The following is a 19186-nucleotide window of genomic DNA, read 5'->3' on the forward strand; positions in this document are numbered from 1 at the left end:
CTTGTCAGACAATCACATTTAAGAGGTAGTTGCTTTGTCCCTCGAAAGTAACCTTTAACTTTTACAAAGCTTGTGATTCTGATCGCTTGTCTTCCTTAATAATGGGTTGCCCTGGCAATAGTATTTAAATTCACATCTCTGTTTTCTCGAAGGTATAAATACCTGTGAGTTTTTTTTTGTTAAGCCGGAGGGGAGCATTGGCACCTCCCTCTTCTCCCACGTGCAGGAATGTAAACTAATCCCCGTGACTGCGAGGTTTCTTCCACAAAGAGTTTGAGAGTCTGGTCTCATTCAAATGAACACACAGGCGGCAAGGGCACGCGCTGTGAGTGTGGAGGGCAGGGGGCACGAGGAGAGGTCAAAGTCGAGCACCCCTTTGGGGAGAAGGCCAGGGAACTGACTGGGGACCAGGGCAAGGCGATGTGGCCACCGGCTAAGGTCAGCAGCCCTGTGGGCTGGTGCCAGTCGACAAATTCGCGGGACTTCTCCCCAGCCGTGCTGGGCCGCCCGCGTGTAGATCAGGGAAGCTGGATGGTGGGGTTGATGGGGGTGGTGTATTTGCCGTCTACACCAGGGGCCAGGGGGCCGTGGATAGTTGTGGTGTCAGTGAAAGACTGCATGATTCAGGCTTCTCAGGGAAGGAAGGTCAGTGGCAGGGGAGGAGGAAGGAGCAGCTAGGGAGTGTAAGCTCTCATGGGGCAGCGGTTGAAGCCGCTGGGATAGAGGCGACGTCCCTGGGGCACAGGAGATCACGACACTGGCACTGCTCAGTTGAATGAGTCGCCCAGCCAGGGTGGCAGCCAGGGTGAAGGGGAGGAGAGCATGGGCTCAGAGATCACTTGGGGGTGGACGCTTTGGTCTCCCCTGTCTAAACCTTAGTAGTTTCAATTTCCTCATGTGGGAGATGATCTGAACTCTTCATTCACAACACTTATGACACCAAATGTGTGTATTTTCTCACACCAACCACTTCTCCTACAATTCAGTTCAATTCAATTCAATTCAACGCTGGCACTGTCTACCAGAGTCCATATCAGATCTCACAGGTTAAGGGCTCATTCCCCCAAGACTGGCCTCATTTGAGATGCCAGTTGCAAGTGTCATGTTGTCACTGGAACTTCTGACTGAACTCAGGAAAGTGTTTTCCTTACTATTAACAGTTTATTATAAAGGATACAACTCAGGAACGGCTACAGGGAAGAGCTATATGGGGCAAGGTTTGGGGGAGGGAAGGTGCCCACAGAGCGTCCATGCCCTCTGGGCGCACCGCCCTCCCAGCACCTTGATGTGCTCACGGACCTGGAAGCTCTCCGTTCTCTGTCATTGAAGGGTTTTTATGGAGGTGCCATCATGTAGGCATGACAGATCAAGTCCTCGGCCGTTAGTGATTGTAATGAAATGTCCAGCTCTTCTCCCTTCCCTGAGGTCAGCGGTGGGGCTGAAAGTTCCAACCCTCTATTCAGGGGTTGGTTCCTCCAGCAACCAGCACTCCCCCCCTCCCCAGCAATGTAGGGTCCCTCCACCCCAAGGGTTACATCATTTCCATAAACTCAGGTGTGGCCTGAAAGGGGCTTGTTCTGAGTCATTAAAGTTCTCCTCTCACACCTCTCCCTCAAGAAATTCCAAAGCGTTTAGAAGTTCTGTGTTGGGAATGGGGGACAAAGACCAAATATCTATTTCTTATTAAATTATAGATAGGGACAATGACGTCCAGCTGGAGGGATTTTTCAGGACCCAAAGAGAGTGCTGTCTGCATGTCAGAGCAGGGAGAACGATGACAGGACTCAGAGAAGCCCATGGGCTTTCTGCCTGCTTCCCGGTGTCTAAGGCAGCAAAAATATAATACCAATCGTTTCTTGTCCACTGTATCACCATGTGTCCCAGACTTTTCTGCTCCTGAGGGGCCACGGTCTCACGCTCCCACCCCCCGGACTTGGCTTTGAAGAGGCAGAGGAGCCGGTGAAAGGGAAAGCGAAGACCATGGCGGGGGAGAAGGAAACCCGTGTTTACCGAGTGCTTGATACATGACAGGCCCTGCACAATCATCTCCTTACAGAGGAGGAAACTGAGGCTTGAAATAGCAAAGCAATTTGTTCCAGTTCACCAGCTCTGGCTCCCAAACTCTTGGCCATACTCCCAAACTTCCCCTGTGGTTTCCCGAGTGATAGGGACGTTAGGAGCATCTTTCGTTCTTAGTATCCTGGCTCCTGACACAGAGCTAAGTCCCTTGGAATTTCCTGGGCGATAGGAGTGCCTTTTTTTGAACATGATGACTCTTCCTAGGCTCCTGGATAGCTTCCGAGTGGGGGCTTAGAAGCTTGGAACTTGGCGTGCCCATTTCGTCCGCCAGGCAGGAGAGAGGGGATAGAGATTGAGTGGATCATCCATCATACCTACATGATGACGGCTCCATAAAGATCCCTACAGTATGGGGTTCAGAGGGCCTCCCAGCCAGGGAGCACATTCATGTGCTGGGAGGGTGGTGCACCCCAAGTCCGCGGGAACAGAAGCTCCTGAGCTCGGGACCCTTCCGGACCTCGCTGTTCATGTGTCCATTCTCCTTTATCACCTCCTCTAGCATCTAACCAGTAAATGTGTTTATCTGAGTTCTGTGAGCAAATTATTGAACCTGAGGAGGGCATTGTGGGAATTCCCAATTTGTAGCCACATCAGACAGAAGTACGGGTACCCTCAGGACCCACTACTTGAGATTGGTGGGAAAGAGGGGGATGTCTTGTGGCCCTGAGCCCTTAGCCTGTGGGATCTGATGTTAACTCCAGATGGATAGTGTCAGAATCACCTGGCTGTTGTTGGAGAACTAGCTGGTGTGTGTGTGTGTGGGGGGGGAACACAACAACAACCCACTATTTGGGGTCAGAAATTTTGTGAGTAGACTGTAAAGGAAACAGAATTTTTAATGGGGTAAGAAAATTCGAGGCAGAGGAGCTGGAAGGAGTGAAAAGCATGAATGAGGGGGCTTGGGGCCTGTGTAAGGACCAGGAGAATTTCTGGGGCTGTCTAGGGTCAATGGGGTGAGGGGTCACAGAAGAGCCTGGACGGAAGGCTGTTGGGGGCTGAGGAGCTTGTACTTTTATCTCAAGCTATTGGCTAGTTGTTAGCAAACGATTGGCAGCATCGGGTCTCTGTTTTGGCAAAATCCCTTTGGCTGAAGCACGGAGAATGAATGGGAATGGGATCAATTAAGTCGGGGGTTGGCAAACTACAGCTGGTCGGCCTGTTTTTATACCCATTGTAAGTTAAGAATGGGTTTTGCATTTTTAAATGGCCAGAAAAAAACTCAAAAGAAAAATAACGTTTTGTGGCACATGAACATTATATGCAATTCAAAGCTCAGTGGAATTTAAATAAAGTTTTATTGGAACACAGCCATGTGCATTCACTTATGTATTGTTGATGGCTGCTTTTGCCTACAATGGCAGTACTGAACAGTTTTGACAGAGACTATAATACATAAGGACCTACATAATATCCTTAATTTTGCCTCTTGGTCCGCAGAGCCTAAAATATTTAGTTATCTGGCCCTTTATAGAAAAGGTTTGTTAACCCCTGAATTAAGGGATAATTTTAGCATTTCAGGCACTCTTGCGCTAGGATGATGACGGGGCAGATGGAGAGCGCTGGATGAATTTAGGAACTGTTCGGGAGGTGGCCTGACCAAATGGTATGGGGAGTGAAAAGGAGGAGTCCAAGATGACTCACAGATTTCTGGATGGAGCGCTGCGTGGATGGCAGTGCTAGCCAGGCCAGGAACACCAGGAGGGGGAGTAGAACTGGGGGGGTGGAGGAGGTACAGGGACCCGCTGGGAGAGTGATGGTCATTTCAGTCCTGGTTCATGTGATAGTCTGATTCCTGGACTTACGCAGTTTGTGTGTGTTACAAAGATGCTAAGAATAATGACATCACTGCAAAGTCTTTGGAGCTCGAGGCTGGTGTGGGACACCTGGCATTCCAAAGGCTTTTGTGCTTAAAGGTAAGCGGGGTACCTGTCTGAACGTCCCATTGTCTCAGCCTCTATTGTGTACAATCAGAGCCAGGCTCCAAGAAATGAAACTGAGGGTTCCAAAAGCCTGGGGGAGGCCCTGGGGGCACTGGGAGAACTCAGGGGCTGTCCCTGGAGGCCAAGTGTCCCGCCCCTCCATCCATCTCCTACTTGTCTGGTGAAGCTGGCACACAGGAGGGAGGTCGGGCTTGCCTCGGCGGGTTTAACGTAGTAGCCAAGTGAACGGGTCCTTCCGGGGCCTTGGGTTCCTGCTGAGATGTGGGGGCAGTTGCTGAGGTGGCCAAGACCATCTACTCCATCTTTTGCCCTGGGGTCCTGCTCTCTGGGAAGCAGCCCCAGCAGGTTTATCTAAGCGCCGTCTTGGCAGGGCAATTCCCTTGGCTGCCCGCAGATGGCGCTCAAGTGATGCGGTGGGAACGGCGGGCTGGCGGGGAGCGGGCAGCCCGGACGCCAGAGTCCTACCGGGCGCCCCTTCTCCAGGCCTGTTCCAGCTTGGTAGGGGGAGGAGGTGGCATTCACACAGCCACCTCATTCTTTCCCCCACTTCCTGTTCACGTTCGAGACAGCCCTTGTTTCTGGGGCCAAGAAGGACTCCCTCAGGGCGGGAGGGGGCGCGGTGTTTGGGGTGGACTGATGCCACATCCAGCCACCCTCTCCTGTCAGCCTCAAGCCATTTCCTCCACCTTCTGGCAGCTGGCTTTGAAGGAATCTTGTTTCAGAGGCTTGCAGGGCACAGGCCCCATTTCTGGGATGCTGCCTTCGTGGACGGCACGCCCTCCCCACCCGGGCTTGTCCCCGGATACTCCCTTTTGTGAGCCCCGTTTCTTCCCCCCGGGCGGGGCTGGGGGGATGGGACTCTGGGCTCCGTAAAGCCGCTGCTGGGGGTGTAGGGAAAGGTGCGGGTCTGCAAACGCTGGTTTCTGGCCTTTACCTGAGAGCAGCCTTGTCCTGTGGTTAACACTGGTCGCAGAGCCACGGAGGGGCTTTCTTTCTCATCTGTCCCCGTCTCTTCCCTCTTCTGCCAGGAACTCATTCCCCTTGAGGATAGTGAAAATAAGAGACCTGCCTAGGGTTGCGTGGTGAGGGGCCATGGGCAGGTAGGACCCGCGCCTGCGACAAGGGACAAGTGTGAACCGCTAGCCCCTTTCCTGATGCGAACGCCAGCTCTGACCTCTGTCTCCCGGCCTCCGGTGGAGCTCCCGCTGATCTGATTCCGGCGCTCCTGCTCTCCCAAGGCTGCTCGGCTTCCTCGGACTCTCTGCCACCAAGACTTCCGTTCCAGTGCCTTTGCAGGGCCCGGCATTTACCCCTAAACGGGGCTCAGGGCTAGGAGGGAGCAGGGGCGAGGAAGGGGCACTCCCAGGGTCTAGACCTGACATAGTGTGGGAAGCTTCCCTTTCGAAGGTTTCCTGGAGTCCTAACTGCCATGTGGGGTGACCTTCCATGCCCTCTCTGTAAAAGTTCAGCCCCACCCAGGACCTCACTCCTCTGGCCAGCATTTCTCAAACTTCAGCCTGCATCAGCACACCTGGACGGCTTGTCAAAGCACATGGCTGAGCTCGACCCCTAGAGTTTCTGCTTCCGTCCTTCTGGGGTGACCCTGAGAACTTAGAGATCTAACAAGTTCCTGGGTGATACTAGTGCCACTGGTCAGGATGGCAGTGCCTTCAAGGATTAACTCAGGAGGTCTGGGTTGTCAAAAGCGGGGCACATTCCAGAGAAAGTTTTGGTCCTCACCCGGCTCCTGGGAGATTACCCCTAAACCCTTGGAATATCAGGCCTGACAAGAGTGTCTTTGCTTACCTGGGGGCCTTGGGCCCTATGGTATCAGGTTAGCCTCTGGAGGGGCTGGAGACTAAGTAACTAAGGCCAGCCAAGTGGGTCAGCCAGGCTTACATGAGCAGTTTCCAGTAGAACATTGGACACCAAGACTCAGGTAAGCTTTGTGGTTGGCAATCCTTCATGTATGTGGTCACACATGGAAAAATTAAATGTTGTCCCCATGACTCCACTGGGAGAGGGTACTGGAAGCTTGCACCTGGTCTCTCCTGGACTCTGCCCTCTGTGCTATTAGCTTCTGATTTTTTTTTTTTTTTCCTAGAGAGGGAGAGAGAGAGCGCAGGGAGGGAGGACGGGAGGGACAGAGGGAGAGAGAGAATCCTAAGCAGGCTTCACACCCAGTGAGGAGCCTGACACAGGGCTCAGTTCCTCAACCCTGAGATCATGACCTGAGATCATGAAATCAAGAGTTGGTGCTTAATGACTAAGCCACCCAGGCGCCCCTCCTTTGCTGATTTCAATTTATATTCTTTTACTGTAATACATTTTAACCATGAATGTAACAGCTTTGCTGAGTTGTGTGTGTCTTTCTAGCGAATCACTGAACCTAAGGGTGGTCTTGAGGACCCCCAATGAGAGCTACTACTCTGCTGTGGGACTAACCTAAAATTCCTTTGCCGTAGGCTTTGGTGCCCCCTCACTGATGAAATGCCTTGGAACCTGGCCTGAGAGTCCCCTTTATGGAGCGCTTTTGGCCTGGACGCCAGGTGTCCCCTTTCCGTAGTCCAGGGGTCAGGAGGCTGTCCTCTGGGGTCACTGGGTCTTTGTCTCCCCATCTGTAAATGGGGCCTTGGAGCAGTTCTGCTCTCCCTGGGTCTAACAGGGCCCCAGAGCGGCCACATAGGACAAAGCTGATAGAGAATATGCTGGGCTATGGGCAAGGGCAATTCACTTCACCTGGCCTCCCTACGGCCCATCAGAGCCCTACTCCCCTGAGCCGGGGACCCTGGAGTGCTGGGGCCCACAGGATTCGGGAGATCCAGCCACTCAGTGCTGCCCCTCCCGGGACCACCCTCGGGGCAGTGGCCCACTTTCCACAGTATCTGGGCCCTCCCTGTCCCATTCTGCCCTGGCCTCAGACCAGGCCCGCGATCCGACACAGGGAAGAAGGCCCCAGAGTGCCCGCCAGTTACGTGGCTTTATTCACAGACTCAGCACTTGCTGAGGATAGAAGGAAGGAACATTTGGGGCCAGGCTGGGCCTGGAGATAAGGGCGGCTGGGAGGCCATGCATGGGTTGGACTGGGAGCTCACAGGAGAGGACCTGCGGGCTGGGCCAGGCCTGTGCGGGGCAGGCTGGAGGCAGGCAGCATGCGGGAGGCCTGGCTAGGCCTGCACAGAGCAGATCTGTCCAGGTGGTGGTTGTGAGCCAGGGAGGGAGGGAGGGACTGAGGGTTTCTCTGGGGCAGAGGGTGTAGGTGTGGGGCCGGACAGCAGGCACCCATGCCCCTCATTCCCAGGGAAACTACATAGTGGGACAGTCAGAACACCTGGCGCCTGGCCCTGCTGCTGCCTCGGGACTTGGTGTGTGACTAGCCAAGCTGGTCTCTTCTGGTGTCATTGTCCTGCTGATGCTTGGACATTTGCCTTGGGAACACTCTGGGGACATTTGTAGGGAGGCTGGACAACCCTGGAGAGTGTGCCTGGGGCCCGGCAGTGGGGGCTGTGCCTGCGGAGGGAGGGAGTGCCCAGCCAGGGGGTGCTCCCTTGGAGCCAAGCTTTCCCCTCCGTGGTTGGTGTCAGCTCCCTGCTGTTGCCCCAGGGGGTACCATCTCCCACCGTAGTCCTCGGGGCCAGCCCCTGGGCCAGGGACGACTGAGATGTTAACGTTCCTTCTCCTGGCCCTGCCCTGCTGGCTCCCCACAGATTTCCTGCCTGAAGGCAAACAAGGGATCCAAAGCTTGGATCCTCCTCCCCCAGCCTTCTTCCTGGTGAAGAGCCCATTCCCACCCAGCAGGGAACAGAAAAACCAGTTCCCCAGGTTCATTCCCTGCCCGGGAATAGCAAAGTTTGAAAAGCTGGCAGGGCTTCTCTGGGCTGTCCAGGAAGGTGACCTAGGGTCCTCCCCCTCTCCCCCCGGAAGCCTGGTGAGGACAGAGCAGGGCCCGGGGTCTGAGGTCACAGCCCCCGCCCGCTTCCTCCCCGGCTCCCCCGGGGACTGGGGCGGCGGGATGCAGGTGAGGGGCCGTCAGCACTGGCGGGAGGGCGTGCGGTGCACAGAGCCGGGGCGCTTGGGGATCTTGCGCCAGCGACGCTTGTCCCAGCGGCAGAGCAGCAGCAGGCGGAAGGTGTCCCGGAAGGCTTTGTTGCAGAGCGCGTAGCACATGGGGTTGATGGTGCTGTTGACGTAGCACAGCCAGTAGCCCAGCTCCCACAGGGTCTCGGGAACACAGTTCTTGCAGAAAGTGGACACCAGCACCATGATGTTGTACGGCGTCCAGGTGAGGATGAAGGCCAGCAGAATGGCACTCAGGGTCCGAGCCGCCTTCTTCTCCTTGACCAACGAGAAGGTCTTCCGCTTGGCCAGCTGCTCCTTCCCTCGGGGCTTCTGGCCCTTGCCGGCTCGCTCTCGCCCTTTCCGGGTTGGCCTCTTGACCGTGTTGGGGGAGCTCCGGGGGGGCTGCTTGGCAGGGGCCTGCGCCTCGGGGTCCACCATGGGCATCTTGATCACCACCTCGGAGCCAGGCTCCTCACCCTCCGAGGATGTGAGGGACTCCATGGAGCCTTCGTCCTCTTCCTCTTCCTCCTTCCAGCTGTAGGCCTGCAGCAGCCTGGGGGCCCGGCAGCAGCGGCAGCAGCGGCCCGGAGGGGTCTCCGGGGAGCCCTCAGTCCCCCGCTGGGACCGCTCGGAGCTGCTGCTGCTGCCGCCCCCCTTCCCGGGCGTCTCGGAGCCCTGCAGGGCCGCCAGCTCCCGGGCGCGGTTCTCCGTCTCCCGGTAGATGCGCCAGTAGAGCGTGCACATGACCGTGACCGGGAGGTAGAAGGCGGCCATGGCCGTGCCAAAGGTGATGATGGGCTGGGAGAGGAACTGGATGTAGCACTGCCCGGCCAGCACCGTCCGCTCCCCTACCAGGTACTGCCAGAAGAGGATGGCGGGCGCCCACAGGATGAAGGACACCAGCCAGGCCAGGCCGATCATCAGGGCGGCCCGGCGCGGCGTGCGCTTGGCCCGGTAGCTCAGGGGCCGGGTCACCGAGAAGTAGCGGTCGAAGCTGATGAGCAGCAGATTCATGACGGAGGCGTTGCTCGCCACGTAGTCTAGGGCCAGCCACAGGTCGCAGGCCAGTGTGCCCAGAGCCCAGTGGCCCATGAGCAGGTACGTGGTATAGAGGTTCATGGAGAAGGTGCCGATGATGAGGTCGGCGCAGGCCAGGCTGAGCAGGAAGTAGTTGTTGACCGTCTTGAGCTCAGTGTTGACCTTGAAGGAGATGAGGACCAGCAGGTTGCCTGTCACCGTGGCCAGGGACAGGAGGCCCGTGGTGATCCCAATGAAAGCCACTTGCCAGGGCCCCTTTCCCGGTGCCAGGACGGTGATGTTGGGGCTGACGGCGGGTGGGGCTGAGGTGTTCATGGTGCTGGCGTGGGATTGGGGGGGGCAGCCCCTTCCTCTAGTCGCACTACAGGGCTTCCTCAGGGGAAGGGCATCACCTGAAAAGAGAGGACGCGGGCTTTGGTTGGGCTGCTGGTCGTCTCTGATAGCTTGCGGTGGGAGGGGCTGGGGACACGGCCTCTGCCATCTCCGGGCTTTGGGCCAGACGTCACCCCTTCTCACCAGGGGCCACACACAGTCATTTAGGAGGCACTTTCCCAGCCACGAATGGCTGTGCCGGCAGCACCGGGGGGAGGGGGGTTTGGAATCCAGAGATGAAGTCCTCCTTCCAGCTTCACCATTCAGACTCTGAGCCTCAATTTTCTCATTGGGAAATTGCTACTAATTCCTGTCTTGCTTAACTCATGTGGCAGGAGTTGGGAGGCTTGCTTTGTATACAGGACTGCCAAATTTTCAAAGCACTTCACTCAATTTTATTAAAGCTCTCATTTACTAGGTAGTTACTACATGCCAGCCAGACGCAGCACTAAGCACTTAATTGAATTATCTAATTGAACTGTCGTACATCTCTGGGAGGAAGGTCTCTTATGCTCCCCATTCCCCTGAGGCAGCCGTGGCTCCAAGCAGCCACAAGACCCGGCCACAGGGACAGAGGAGGTGAGTACGATTAGAACGCATGTCTCTCTTTTCCTTTGAGCCTGTGGAGCGGGATTCTTCCATCAAATAAGGAGAGATGGGAAGGCCGGGGGAGAGCTCTAGAGAAGATAAGGGGGAGGCATATGTTGGTGTGTTTGCACGTTTCCCTGTGTGTGTGCGCGCACGTGTGTGCGTGTGTCTGTGTGTGACACAGAGAGAGAGAGATGGAAAGAGAGAGAGAATGAGAGAGGAGGAGGGCAGTGTTTGGAGCTGGATCAGACCCTCTAGGAGGGCAGAGGCTAAGTTGTTCTGGGCCTGAACGCTTGCTTGGTGGTAGAAAGTCTGGAGTGGGGGGCGCCTGGGTGGCTCAGTCGGTTAAGTGTCCGCCTTCAGCTCAGGTCATGATCCCAGGGTCCTGGGATCGAGTCCCGCGTTGGGCTCCCTACTCAGCAGGGAGTCTGTTTCTCCCTCTGCCTGCCACTCCCCCTGCTTGTGCTCTCTCTCTCTCTCTCTCTCTCTCTCACAAATACATAAATAAAATCTTAAAAAACAAAAAAAAAGAAAGGAAGTCTGGAGTGAAAGCTGGCAGTGGAGGCTGAGGGCCTCAGCTCCCAGCAGGGGTCTGGCCCCAGGTGAGGTGCGAGATCCCCCTTCTGTCTCCCCATTCTGTTCCTGGGTCCAAGCTGAGTGGTGGGCAGCAAGGGGAAAGGAAAGATCCCCCCATGTTTCTTGAAACTGGAGTCCAGTGCAGGCACTGAAGGTGGGTAAAGGGAGAAACCGAGTCTGTTAGCAGAGACCCCACCGCTCAGCCATGGCTTTGCTATTGTATGTTTCGGCAGGTCCCTTCCTGTTCTGGGCCTCAGGCATCCATCTGTCCCTGGAAGAGTTGGGGTCTGCTCCCACCTGCTGCTACGGTTTCAGGGGCCGTATCTTTGGAAAAATTCCAAGGGAGAGACAGCGGACAAGGGCCCAGTAGCTCTGTGTTCCTCAGGACCCCGTCTGTGACAGAGAGACTAGCGTACCGTGTGCCTGTGAGGAGGTCGTTGCATGACAGGGGGCCTCGGGGTGCGTGGCTGTGACACGTGTGACCGAGGGTGTGTGGCTGAGGTCATCTCCACTGGTCATGGTGTCAGTGTGTGAGAGGGACTCTCAGGAGGGCAGTCTGGAGTGTGACAGAAAGAGCAAGAAGGACCGTGGCTGTGAGCGTGTGCTTGTGTGTCTCGGGCACTATGCACCTCAGGGGGACAGGGAACATCACGGTGGAAGGGCCAGGACAGCCTGAGCCAGACTGTCTCCATTTGAATCCGGGCTGTACCATTTACTGGGTATGTGATCCCTGCTGGTGGCATAATTGCCATGCGCCTCGTTTTCCTCAGCTGGACACCAGAATGACACTAGTCCCTGGTGAATAAATCAAGGCATTGTTGCGAGGCCTAAATGGGTCCATGGATGTCGAGTGCCCGGCACAGGCCTGACACCACACAGTGAGTGCTGGGTTCCCACTGATTCTTAGCATGTGCCAGTGAGGGCTCTCTCCTACGAGGGTCTGCTCCTTTTTCTTTTTCTTTTTTTTTTAAGATTTATTTGAGACAGAGAGAGAGAGGGAAGGAGGGGGAGGAAGGGCAGAGGGAGAGGGAAAGAGAGAGAATCCCCAGCAGACCCCCCGCTGAGCACAGAGCCCAACATGGGGTTCGATCCCAGGACCCTGAGATCACGACCTGAGTTGAAATCAAGAGTCAGGCGCTTAACCGACTGAGCCACGCAGGTGCCCCAAGTGTCTGCTCCTTCGATTAGAAATTTCTTGGGGTGTCTGGCTGGTTCAGTCAATTGGTGGACCATGTGACTCTTCATCTTGGGGTCACGAGTTCAAGCCCCACGTTGGGTGTAGAGATTACTCTGATGAATAACCTTGAAAGAAATTTGGAATACGCTGACAATAGCAACTACTAATGATAATGACCATTGTCATTCAGTGCTCTCTGAGTGGCAGTCACTGCTCAAAGTCCTTATGTGCATTACCGCATTTAATCTTAACAGGGAAACCCGTGACCTAGGGGTCGCTCTTCTCTCCATTTCACAGGTGAAAAACTGAGGCTGAGAAAAGCAAGAGAATTGGCACAAGATCACACAGGTAACGTAGGAACCAAGATCTGAGCCTGAGAAGTCTGTTCCAATGAAACTTTATTTATAAAAACCGATGGCTGGCCTGGAGGCCATAGTTAGCCAATTTGAATTTTATTTTTTTTAATCGTACTTATTTATTTTTTTTTAGTAATCTCTACACCCAACATGGGGCTTGAACTCACGACCCCGAGATCAAGAGTCGCACGTGCTCTTCTGACGGAGCCAGCCAGGCACCCCGCCAATCTGAATTTTTAAAATATGATGCTGAAAAATTATTTGTCTTGCTTACTGAGTTTTGTTGTGTCCTCTTCCCATAACCAAGGTCAGGTGCCGGGCTGGAGGCTGGCATCGGACTGCGTCCGCTGGGCCTTCCCTGGGGAGGCACGGGTGGATGCCACCACAGCGACAGGGTTGCCCTGCACAACTCCCGTCCCTCTGGTCTGAACTCAGTGCTGTTTAGTACCCATTGTACAGATGGAGCAACTGAGGCCCAGAGAAAAGAGGGAAGAAGGCATGGTGTACCCCCAAAGTCTCCTGGAGCCTAGCTCAGGTGCTGTCTTCCTTTCCCGACCCCTCGACCTCTGGTGCTTTGGGGCAGCTCTGTAGCCCCAGTGGTTCCCTGGGCCAAGACTGTGAAAAGACTGAGTCAGAGTCAGAGTCAGACCAGAGGAGCTTGCTGACCTCAGAGGCCACGCCCGCGGCAGCTGCTGGGGCGTCCTGGCTGCCTGGGCGCGGTGCAGCTGTCAACACTGCGCCAAGGCCTCCACTATCGAATCTGGTCCCACATCACAGCCGGGGTTGGCCTGGGGGGGGTGAGGGAGACAGTTTTGCCTTGGGTGTAAAATCTGAGGTGCCCCCAAACTCAGCGTTCAAGAAAATGGATAGTTTAATGCAATATTTAAAAAACTGGAAATGGATGGGACGGTCGGCTGGCTCAGTCGAAGAGCACGTGACTCTTGATCTCGGGGTTGTGAGTCCGAGCCCCACGTTGGGTGTAGAGATGACTTAAAAAAAAAAAAAGAGGAAATTGATGCACAGCCATCCACGATGAACAAAATTTTAAACAAAGGCAGGGTCCAACCCTGCACTTGCACAAACAATCCTATCACCCATGACTCACCCTGATCCTGGCCCTGGTTCCAATGAAACTTTATTTACAAAAACAGACGGCCCGCCTGTGGGCTAATTTTTTTTTTTTTTTTGGCTAGTTGATTTTTTAAAATGTTACATTACAATATGATTTATCTTGATTAGTGAATTTTTGTGTGTCCTCCCTCAAAACTGTCTCTTCCTAGCGGTGTGGTCATCAGCAATCATTTAACCCGTCCTTCCCTGGCCACCCTGTATCCGACAGCCGATGGGGCTCATGGCATCCCAAGTGCCTGTCTGTACTTATTTCTGGCTCCTCAGTCCCATCCACAGCCCAGCCCCCTCTTGCTGTCCATACCCTGACACAGCCCCTCTCTGGGTCCCAGAGTCCTCATTTGTTTTTTTCTTTTTCTTTTCTTTTTAAAAATGTGTTTTTATTATATATATATATATTTATTTATTTATATTTATATTTAAAGATTATTTATTTGAGAGAGAGAAAGAGGGAGAACAAGTAGGGGGAGGTGCTGAGGAAGAAGGAGAAGCAGACTCCCCGCTGAGCCAGGAGCCTGATGTGGGGCTCATCCCAGGACCCCGAGATCATGACCTGAGCCAAATACAGATGCTTAACCGATTGAACCACCTGGGCGCCCCAGCTTTTAGAATGGGGGACCCTATGAGAAGTGATCCTTGGAGGTGAGGAGGCTGACAGTCCCGCTCCTTAATGGCTAGAAATCCCTCCCACTCACTCATTTTAATAGCCACACTGATAGCCACCGTAATTAATCACTTCCTGCATGCCAGACACTTGATGTGCGGTATCATTGTATCATTTCCTTTAGTCCGCAGGGCACGCCATGGGGGTTCCTATCGCTATTTCACAGATGAAGATACTGAAGTTCATCTTGTTGGTGGTCTCACAGGAAGTGGCGGAGCTGGGATTCTGCCCCGGGGCCTGTGCGCTCCGAGGCCGCATGCTTTCCACTTGGCAGACTCCTCTATACCCCACCTATGAGCTCTAGGGGCTGAGGGCTCCCATCCGGAACAACTGGGGGAAAGAGGAGGGCAGTGGTTCTGGGGAACTGGACCCTGATTCTTGCCACCTCCGGACCTTCCGAGCTCTTGGGGTGCGACCCAACAACAGAGTTGTCAAGAACTCTGTCTTTCTTCCCCAGTCAGAAGCAGGGGTCTTCCCCCAAACCTCTCCTGGACAGTGATTTGCTCAGGAGAACGTTCCTGGGGGCCTGTGCTGGTCCCTGCCATGTGACCTTGGGCAAGTCACTGTCCCAACCTGGTAATCCTTCTGTAGGATGATTGTGCGTGAGGGTGCAGGGAGGTGCTTTCCTGCTCAGGACTGCGGCCTCCTGATGAAGGTTGTTGGGAGCTTTTAATAATATTACTAATATTATCATAGCAACTGGCATTTACTGACTGCTTCCCATACACCAGACACGGCTCTAAGCATTCTCTCCATGATTCAATTGACCTGTGACAGCTCCTTATGAAGCAGGTTTTATTATTCTCAATTTGCAAAAGGGGCAACTGAGGTTTTGAGACCTTGAGGACCTTAAATCCTTACTGCAACCAGCATTTAGACCTCTGGGACCCCTGCCTACTCTACCCTGCTCTTGTGGCAATGGTGGGCTCCACAGCCTCCTCGCCCACCTTGGCTGACGTGGCCAACCCATAGTTTGAGGTCTGAGTCAGTGAGGAATCAGTCCTTCCTTCAGAAACAGGCCTGTGTATGTGTGTGCGCGCGCGTGTGCGTGCGTGCATGTGTGTGTGTGACAGTGTCTGTTGTCGATCTGCGTGATGTATGATGACAGCGCTGTGGGAGGGGGAGCTCTAGCCATAGCTCTGAGAAGCAGGGTAGGCGCTGTGCCTCATTCGCTGCTTTATCCCAGGGCTTGGCCCACGTAGTTGCTCAGTAAGAATTCTGTGGAATAAATAAGGGCGTATGTACGTGGGGTCCTCCTGTTTGACTTCAGGCTCAGGGTCATGAGGAAGACTCCACAGGGGTCAGGATCCGGAGCATGCCCCCCAGCCCCCACGCCTGCTCCTTCCGGTTCTGCATCCCCTCACTTGCCAGGTCCCCGTCCCCTGGGGGAGGCCCTGTCTGGCTTGAGGGCACAGGAGAGAAATGGCCGAGGGCATCCTCACCTGTTACATGGACCAGGGAGCCCCTGACTCACCTGCTGCGGGGAAACTGAGTGAGGTGACAGGACAGGCACGGGTGTGGGATGGGGCCTGTCGGTGCTGGGGGAGGAAAAAGTCAGCCTGGGCTTAAAGAGTTAAGGGATGAGGTCAGAGCCTCTAGAACAGCAGGCCAGACTGTTGACTGCCAGAGCCCTGGATCAGTCCCCAGGGGCTGGGGATCTGGCCGGCAAGAGGAAAGGGGAGGCCGGCAGCGATTGCTGGGGAGAGGGATTCCTGAACACTTGGGCTTCCTGAATCCTACCACTGGCCAAGTTGTGGAGAAGGGGAGACAGAGAACGAGGGGGTGCTGGGGAAGAGATTCAGGAGGGAGGAGCGAAGCCATCTTGCCATTCCGGGCCTGGGAGCTGGCAGAGCCCTGACTGGAGAGGGAGATACGAGATAGGGTCTGTGGGGCTGGGCTCCTGGGACTTCACATGTGCATAGAGGATGGCGCTCCTCTGGCCAGGTCGTCTGACCAGTTGCTTCTGCTGGAGCCTTAATCCAGAAGCCAGCCTGTCAGAGGGGGCTCTCTCCCCCTGGGTTAATTTTTCTCTAAAAGTAGCTCCTGACCCATTAAAGGTGCACAAAACCCCTACCTCTGATGCCTGGCCCGGGGAATGAGGGCGTAAACACATGCAATTTACCACATTTTCAGGCTCAACAGTCACCACTGGGACAGCCAACTAGCCCTGGGGGGAGCAGCAGCCATCAGTTAAATGCTCATAAATGTGCCGCGGAGCCGGAAGACGAGTGTCAGCCCTAGAACCACTGCCAAATACACTCACGGCTGATGGACTTTAACCAGTTGCCCGACTTCAGCCAAACCATGCGAGAGCCAGGCAGTCAGCAAGCCGGGCCCTAGACCTCACTCTGCCAGGTGGCATCAGCAGTGCTCCGCCCCTCATCCACATCTCCACTTGCCCCTGTTCTTCCATCCTTGAGTTCTCCTCCCCGTTTCCTTTCTTCTCTCTCCCTCCCTCCCCCATCCTTCGAGGCATCACCATGGCATCACAGCAGAGCAGAAACCCAGCGAGATATTCACCCACCTCTCCCCGCCCGCCCTCCCCTCCAGAGCCCAAGCTCCTGCCTCCCAGCGCTTGCTGCCTCCCTACCCCGTCATCTTGCTCAGGGAGGTGGGAGTGCAGTGCTGCCCGAGGGTGAGGGGAATGGGGTCCCAGCCCAGGAGGACCCCTCAGTGTCCCTTCTGGGACCATGAGCACGTCCCTTCTCCTTTCTCAGCCTCAGTCTCTCCATCTGTTTGATGGGGAGGTTCCTTTTTAGGGCTGACGTGACCTGTGCCTAACCCCTTCTTGGTACTCTGGACTCCTCTTTGCACTCGGAGATCTAGTTCTCAGACCTCCAGGCCCCCGCCCGGGAGACAAGAGTCACATCTTCCGCAGCCCCGTTTCGCCATCCCCTCCCCTGTCGTCTGTATCACAGCAGCGATCATGGCTTGCCCAGTGGCTGAGGTCAGGGGGCAGAGAACTAACTCTTATCTGACAGCTCAGTGAGCAGCTGATTACCCAGGGATAGGAGACTGTCCGGCTGCAGGAGACAATCTGACTCCTTCCGGCCAGTTGGGGGGGTGGGGTGGTGGTGGTGGTTGGGTCAGCCTGGGTGGAGCTGTAGGTATGTTTTGTGGCAAGAGGTGAACCCCTCTTGCTAGCACAGATAACCCCTAAGCACCACTTGTCTGAATGACCCAAGGAGAGCTGACCACCCGCTCGCTTCCCAGCTGCCAGCCCGGGAGCTGGCGACTGCAAGAATCCAGCCCACCCTACCTACATTGTGGAGTCTGGGGGTACTGGGATGGATGCCCATTAGTACCCATGCATTACCAGAACACAGGACTGAGACCTGCTCTGTGGGAGCCCAAGATACTGTGGACATAGGGAGGGCCCTCTGGGCCCTTGCACACGTCAGGGCCATGTTCCCTGGCTGGTGTGGCCTTCCATGTGCCCATTTGTTCCCGGAGAGCCCTGGGGCTCTTGGCCTGGTCTCCTGCTGGCTTCTGGCCTAACACCCACCTTGGCATCCAGCTTGTCCGTCTGGCCGGCAACCTGGTTCAGTCCATCTTGGGGGGGCTGAAGGTGGATGGGGGTGGTGGGAGTCAGTGTTCCCTGAGGGAGAAGAGGAGGAGGTTCTGGGACTGACACCCCAACGTCAGCGGGGGGGGGGGGGATCAACCTCCCACAGGATGCTGGTGGCAAGGGCTGCCCTCTGGCCCCCTGCCCTTTCAACTCTGTCCCTGGGATTCTGGGTCCTCTGCCTGCTACGTGGCAGCTTAATCCCTCTGGGCTCCAGGTCCAGTTTCCTAAAGGGGGGATCTCCATCTCCTCTGCCAGCTGAACCCCAGAAAAACATCAGGTGTGTCTGCTCAAAGCCATGAGACCGGGTGTTTGGAGCAGCCACTGTCCAATGCTACAGAGCCCCCTTGGCCTCTGGACCCCTCCTCGGCCCCCTCCTCTCTCTGGAGTTCATCCCCATTTCCTGCTAGTCTTGGTCTCTGCTTCGCTCCCAGGACCCTGATTTTCCTGCCCCCACCTCGGTGGAGCCCCTCCCAAACCCTCCCAAATGTACTCACCATGGGACTGGAGAAGGGTCTGTAGGGTCCTCAGCCCCACTGCCTCCCCGGGGGCCGGCGGCGTCTCCAGGGACCCAAACACCTGGCTCCCGGGGGGAGCTGCGCCCTGTGCTGGCAGCCGGAGAGGCACAGCCAGTGATTGGCATGTCCCACCCCCTGGCACGCCAGCCTGGGGGGGGGGGAGGGAGGAGAGGAAAGAGAGGGAGGGAGGAAAGGGAGAAAAGGAAGGGAGGGGGAGCTGGAGGGAAGCCTCAGGCAGCGTCTTGGGTTGGACTAGGTCCTGGAGCGTGCCCCCCTCCTCCACTAGGGCACCTAACTCGAGCCCTGAGAGGGAGGAGGTAGGACATGGGGAAAACGAGCCCAGGAAGGCTAAAAGTCCAGAACGGGAGAGAAGGCGGATACAGGGAGACAAACACCCACACCCACGGCACACAGACTCAGCGGCACACACACACACACCCTCACAAAGGCACACTGCTTCCCGGGGCTCCTTCCCCCCACCCAACCTTAGAGCCCCCAACCCGTGTGCACCATGCCCCGACACACAAACCCTGGCATTCACATGCCTGTTTCCCTCATACGCGCCCTGCCCCCTGCACATGCCCACGCGCCCACCCACCCGCCCAGCCCCACACCCTGCTCTTCCTCCCTGCTGCGAAGGAGCTCGATTCCTTCTGTTTGGAAATGACACATTGGGCCTCACGTGAGAGGCTCCAACTTGGAACAGACCCAGAGGGCTGGCGCACCCGCCCCAGGGGCTGGGCAGACGTGCCCGCGTGCGGGGCTGCGTGCTCTTGCGTCTGTCCAGGCTGCAGAGCCCGGGTGCGAGGCTATATGGGGGTCTGGTTGGAAGGGATGAGTGCGGGGGGGGGGGGCGTGTGTGAACGACACGTGCTGCCGAGTGCCCACCTCCTCAACGTGAAGGTCCCTAAATGCCATGCAACCTGTGTAAATGCGGGTGTCACCCTGTTGGTCGGGAAACAGGACGTGTGCGTACACGTGTATCTGTATTCGGTGTGTGTCTGAGTGTTGCCCGACTGTGGAACTTGCTAATTCCGACAAGTGAGGCAGCCTCTGCCTCCCTGCCTGCTCCACCCCCAGCTTCCACTTGGAAGACAGACAGACAGGCAGACAGACAGCTCTCCTC

At 55.9% G+C, this 19186-nt stretch overlaps 1 protein-coding gene across 1 annotated transcript; it reads right to left on the reverse strand.

Annotated features, from left to right (window-relative positions):
- Positions 1-6949: 6949 nt before the first annotated feature.
- Positions 6950-18482, reverse strand: CHRM1 (cholinergic receptor muscarinic 1). The gene is made up of 3 exons (XM_026487658.4): positions 18040-18482; positions 17483-17575; positions 6950-9508 (listed from the first exon to the last, which is right to left on the reverse strand). The coding sequence occupies exon 3, from the start codon at positions 9429-9431 to the stop codon at positions 8049-8051; it is 1383 nt and encodes a 460-aa protein (XP_026343443.1). The 5' UTR covers positions 9432-9508; positions 17483-17575; positions 18040-18482; the 3' UTR covers positions 6950-8048.
- Between the last annotated feature and the right edge of the window lie 704 nt (positions 18483-19186).

The sequence above is a fragment of the Ursus arctos genome, unplaced genomic scaffold (assembly GCF_023065955.2).
Source record: "Ursus arctos isolate Adak ecotype North America unplaced genomic scaffold, UrsArc2.0 scaffold_23, whole genome shotgun sequence".
Taxonomy (NCBI): domain Eukaryota; kingdom Metazoa; phylum Chordata; class Mammalia; order Carnivora; family Ursidae; genus Ursus; species Ursus arctos.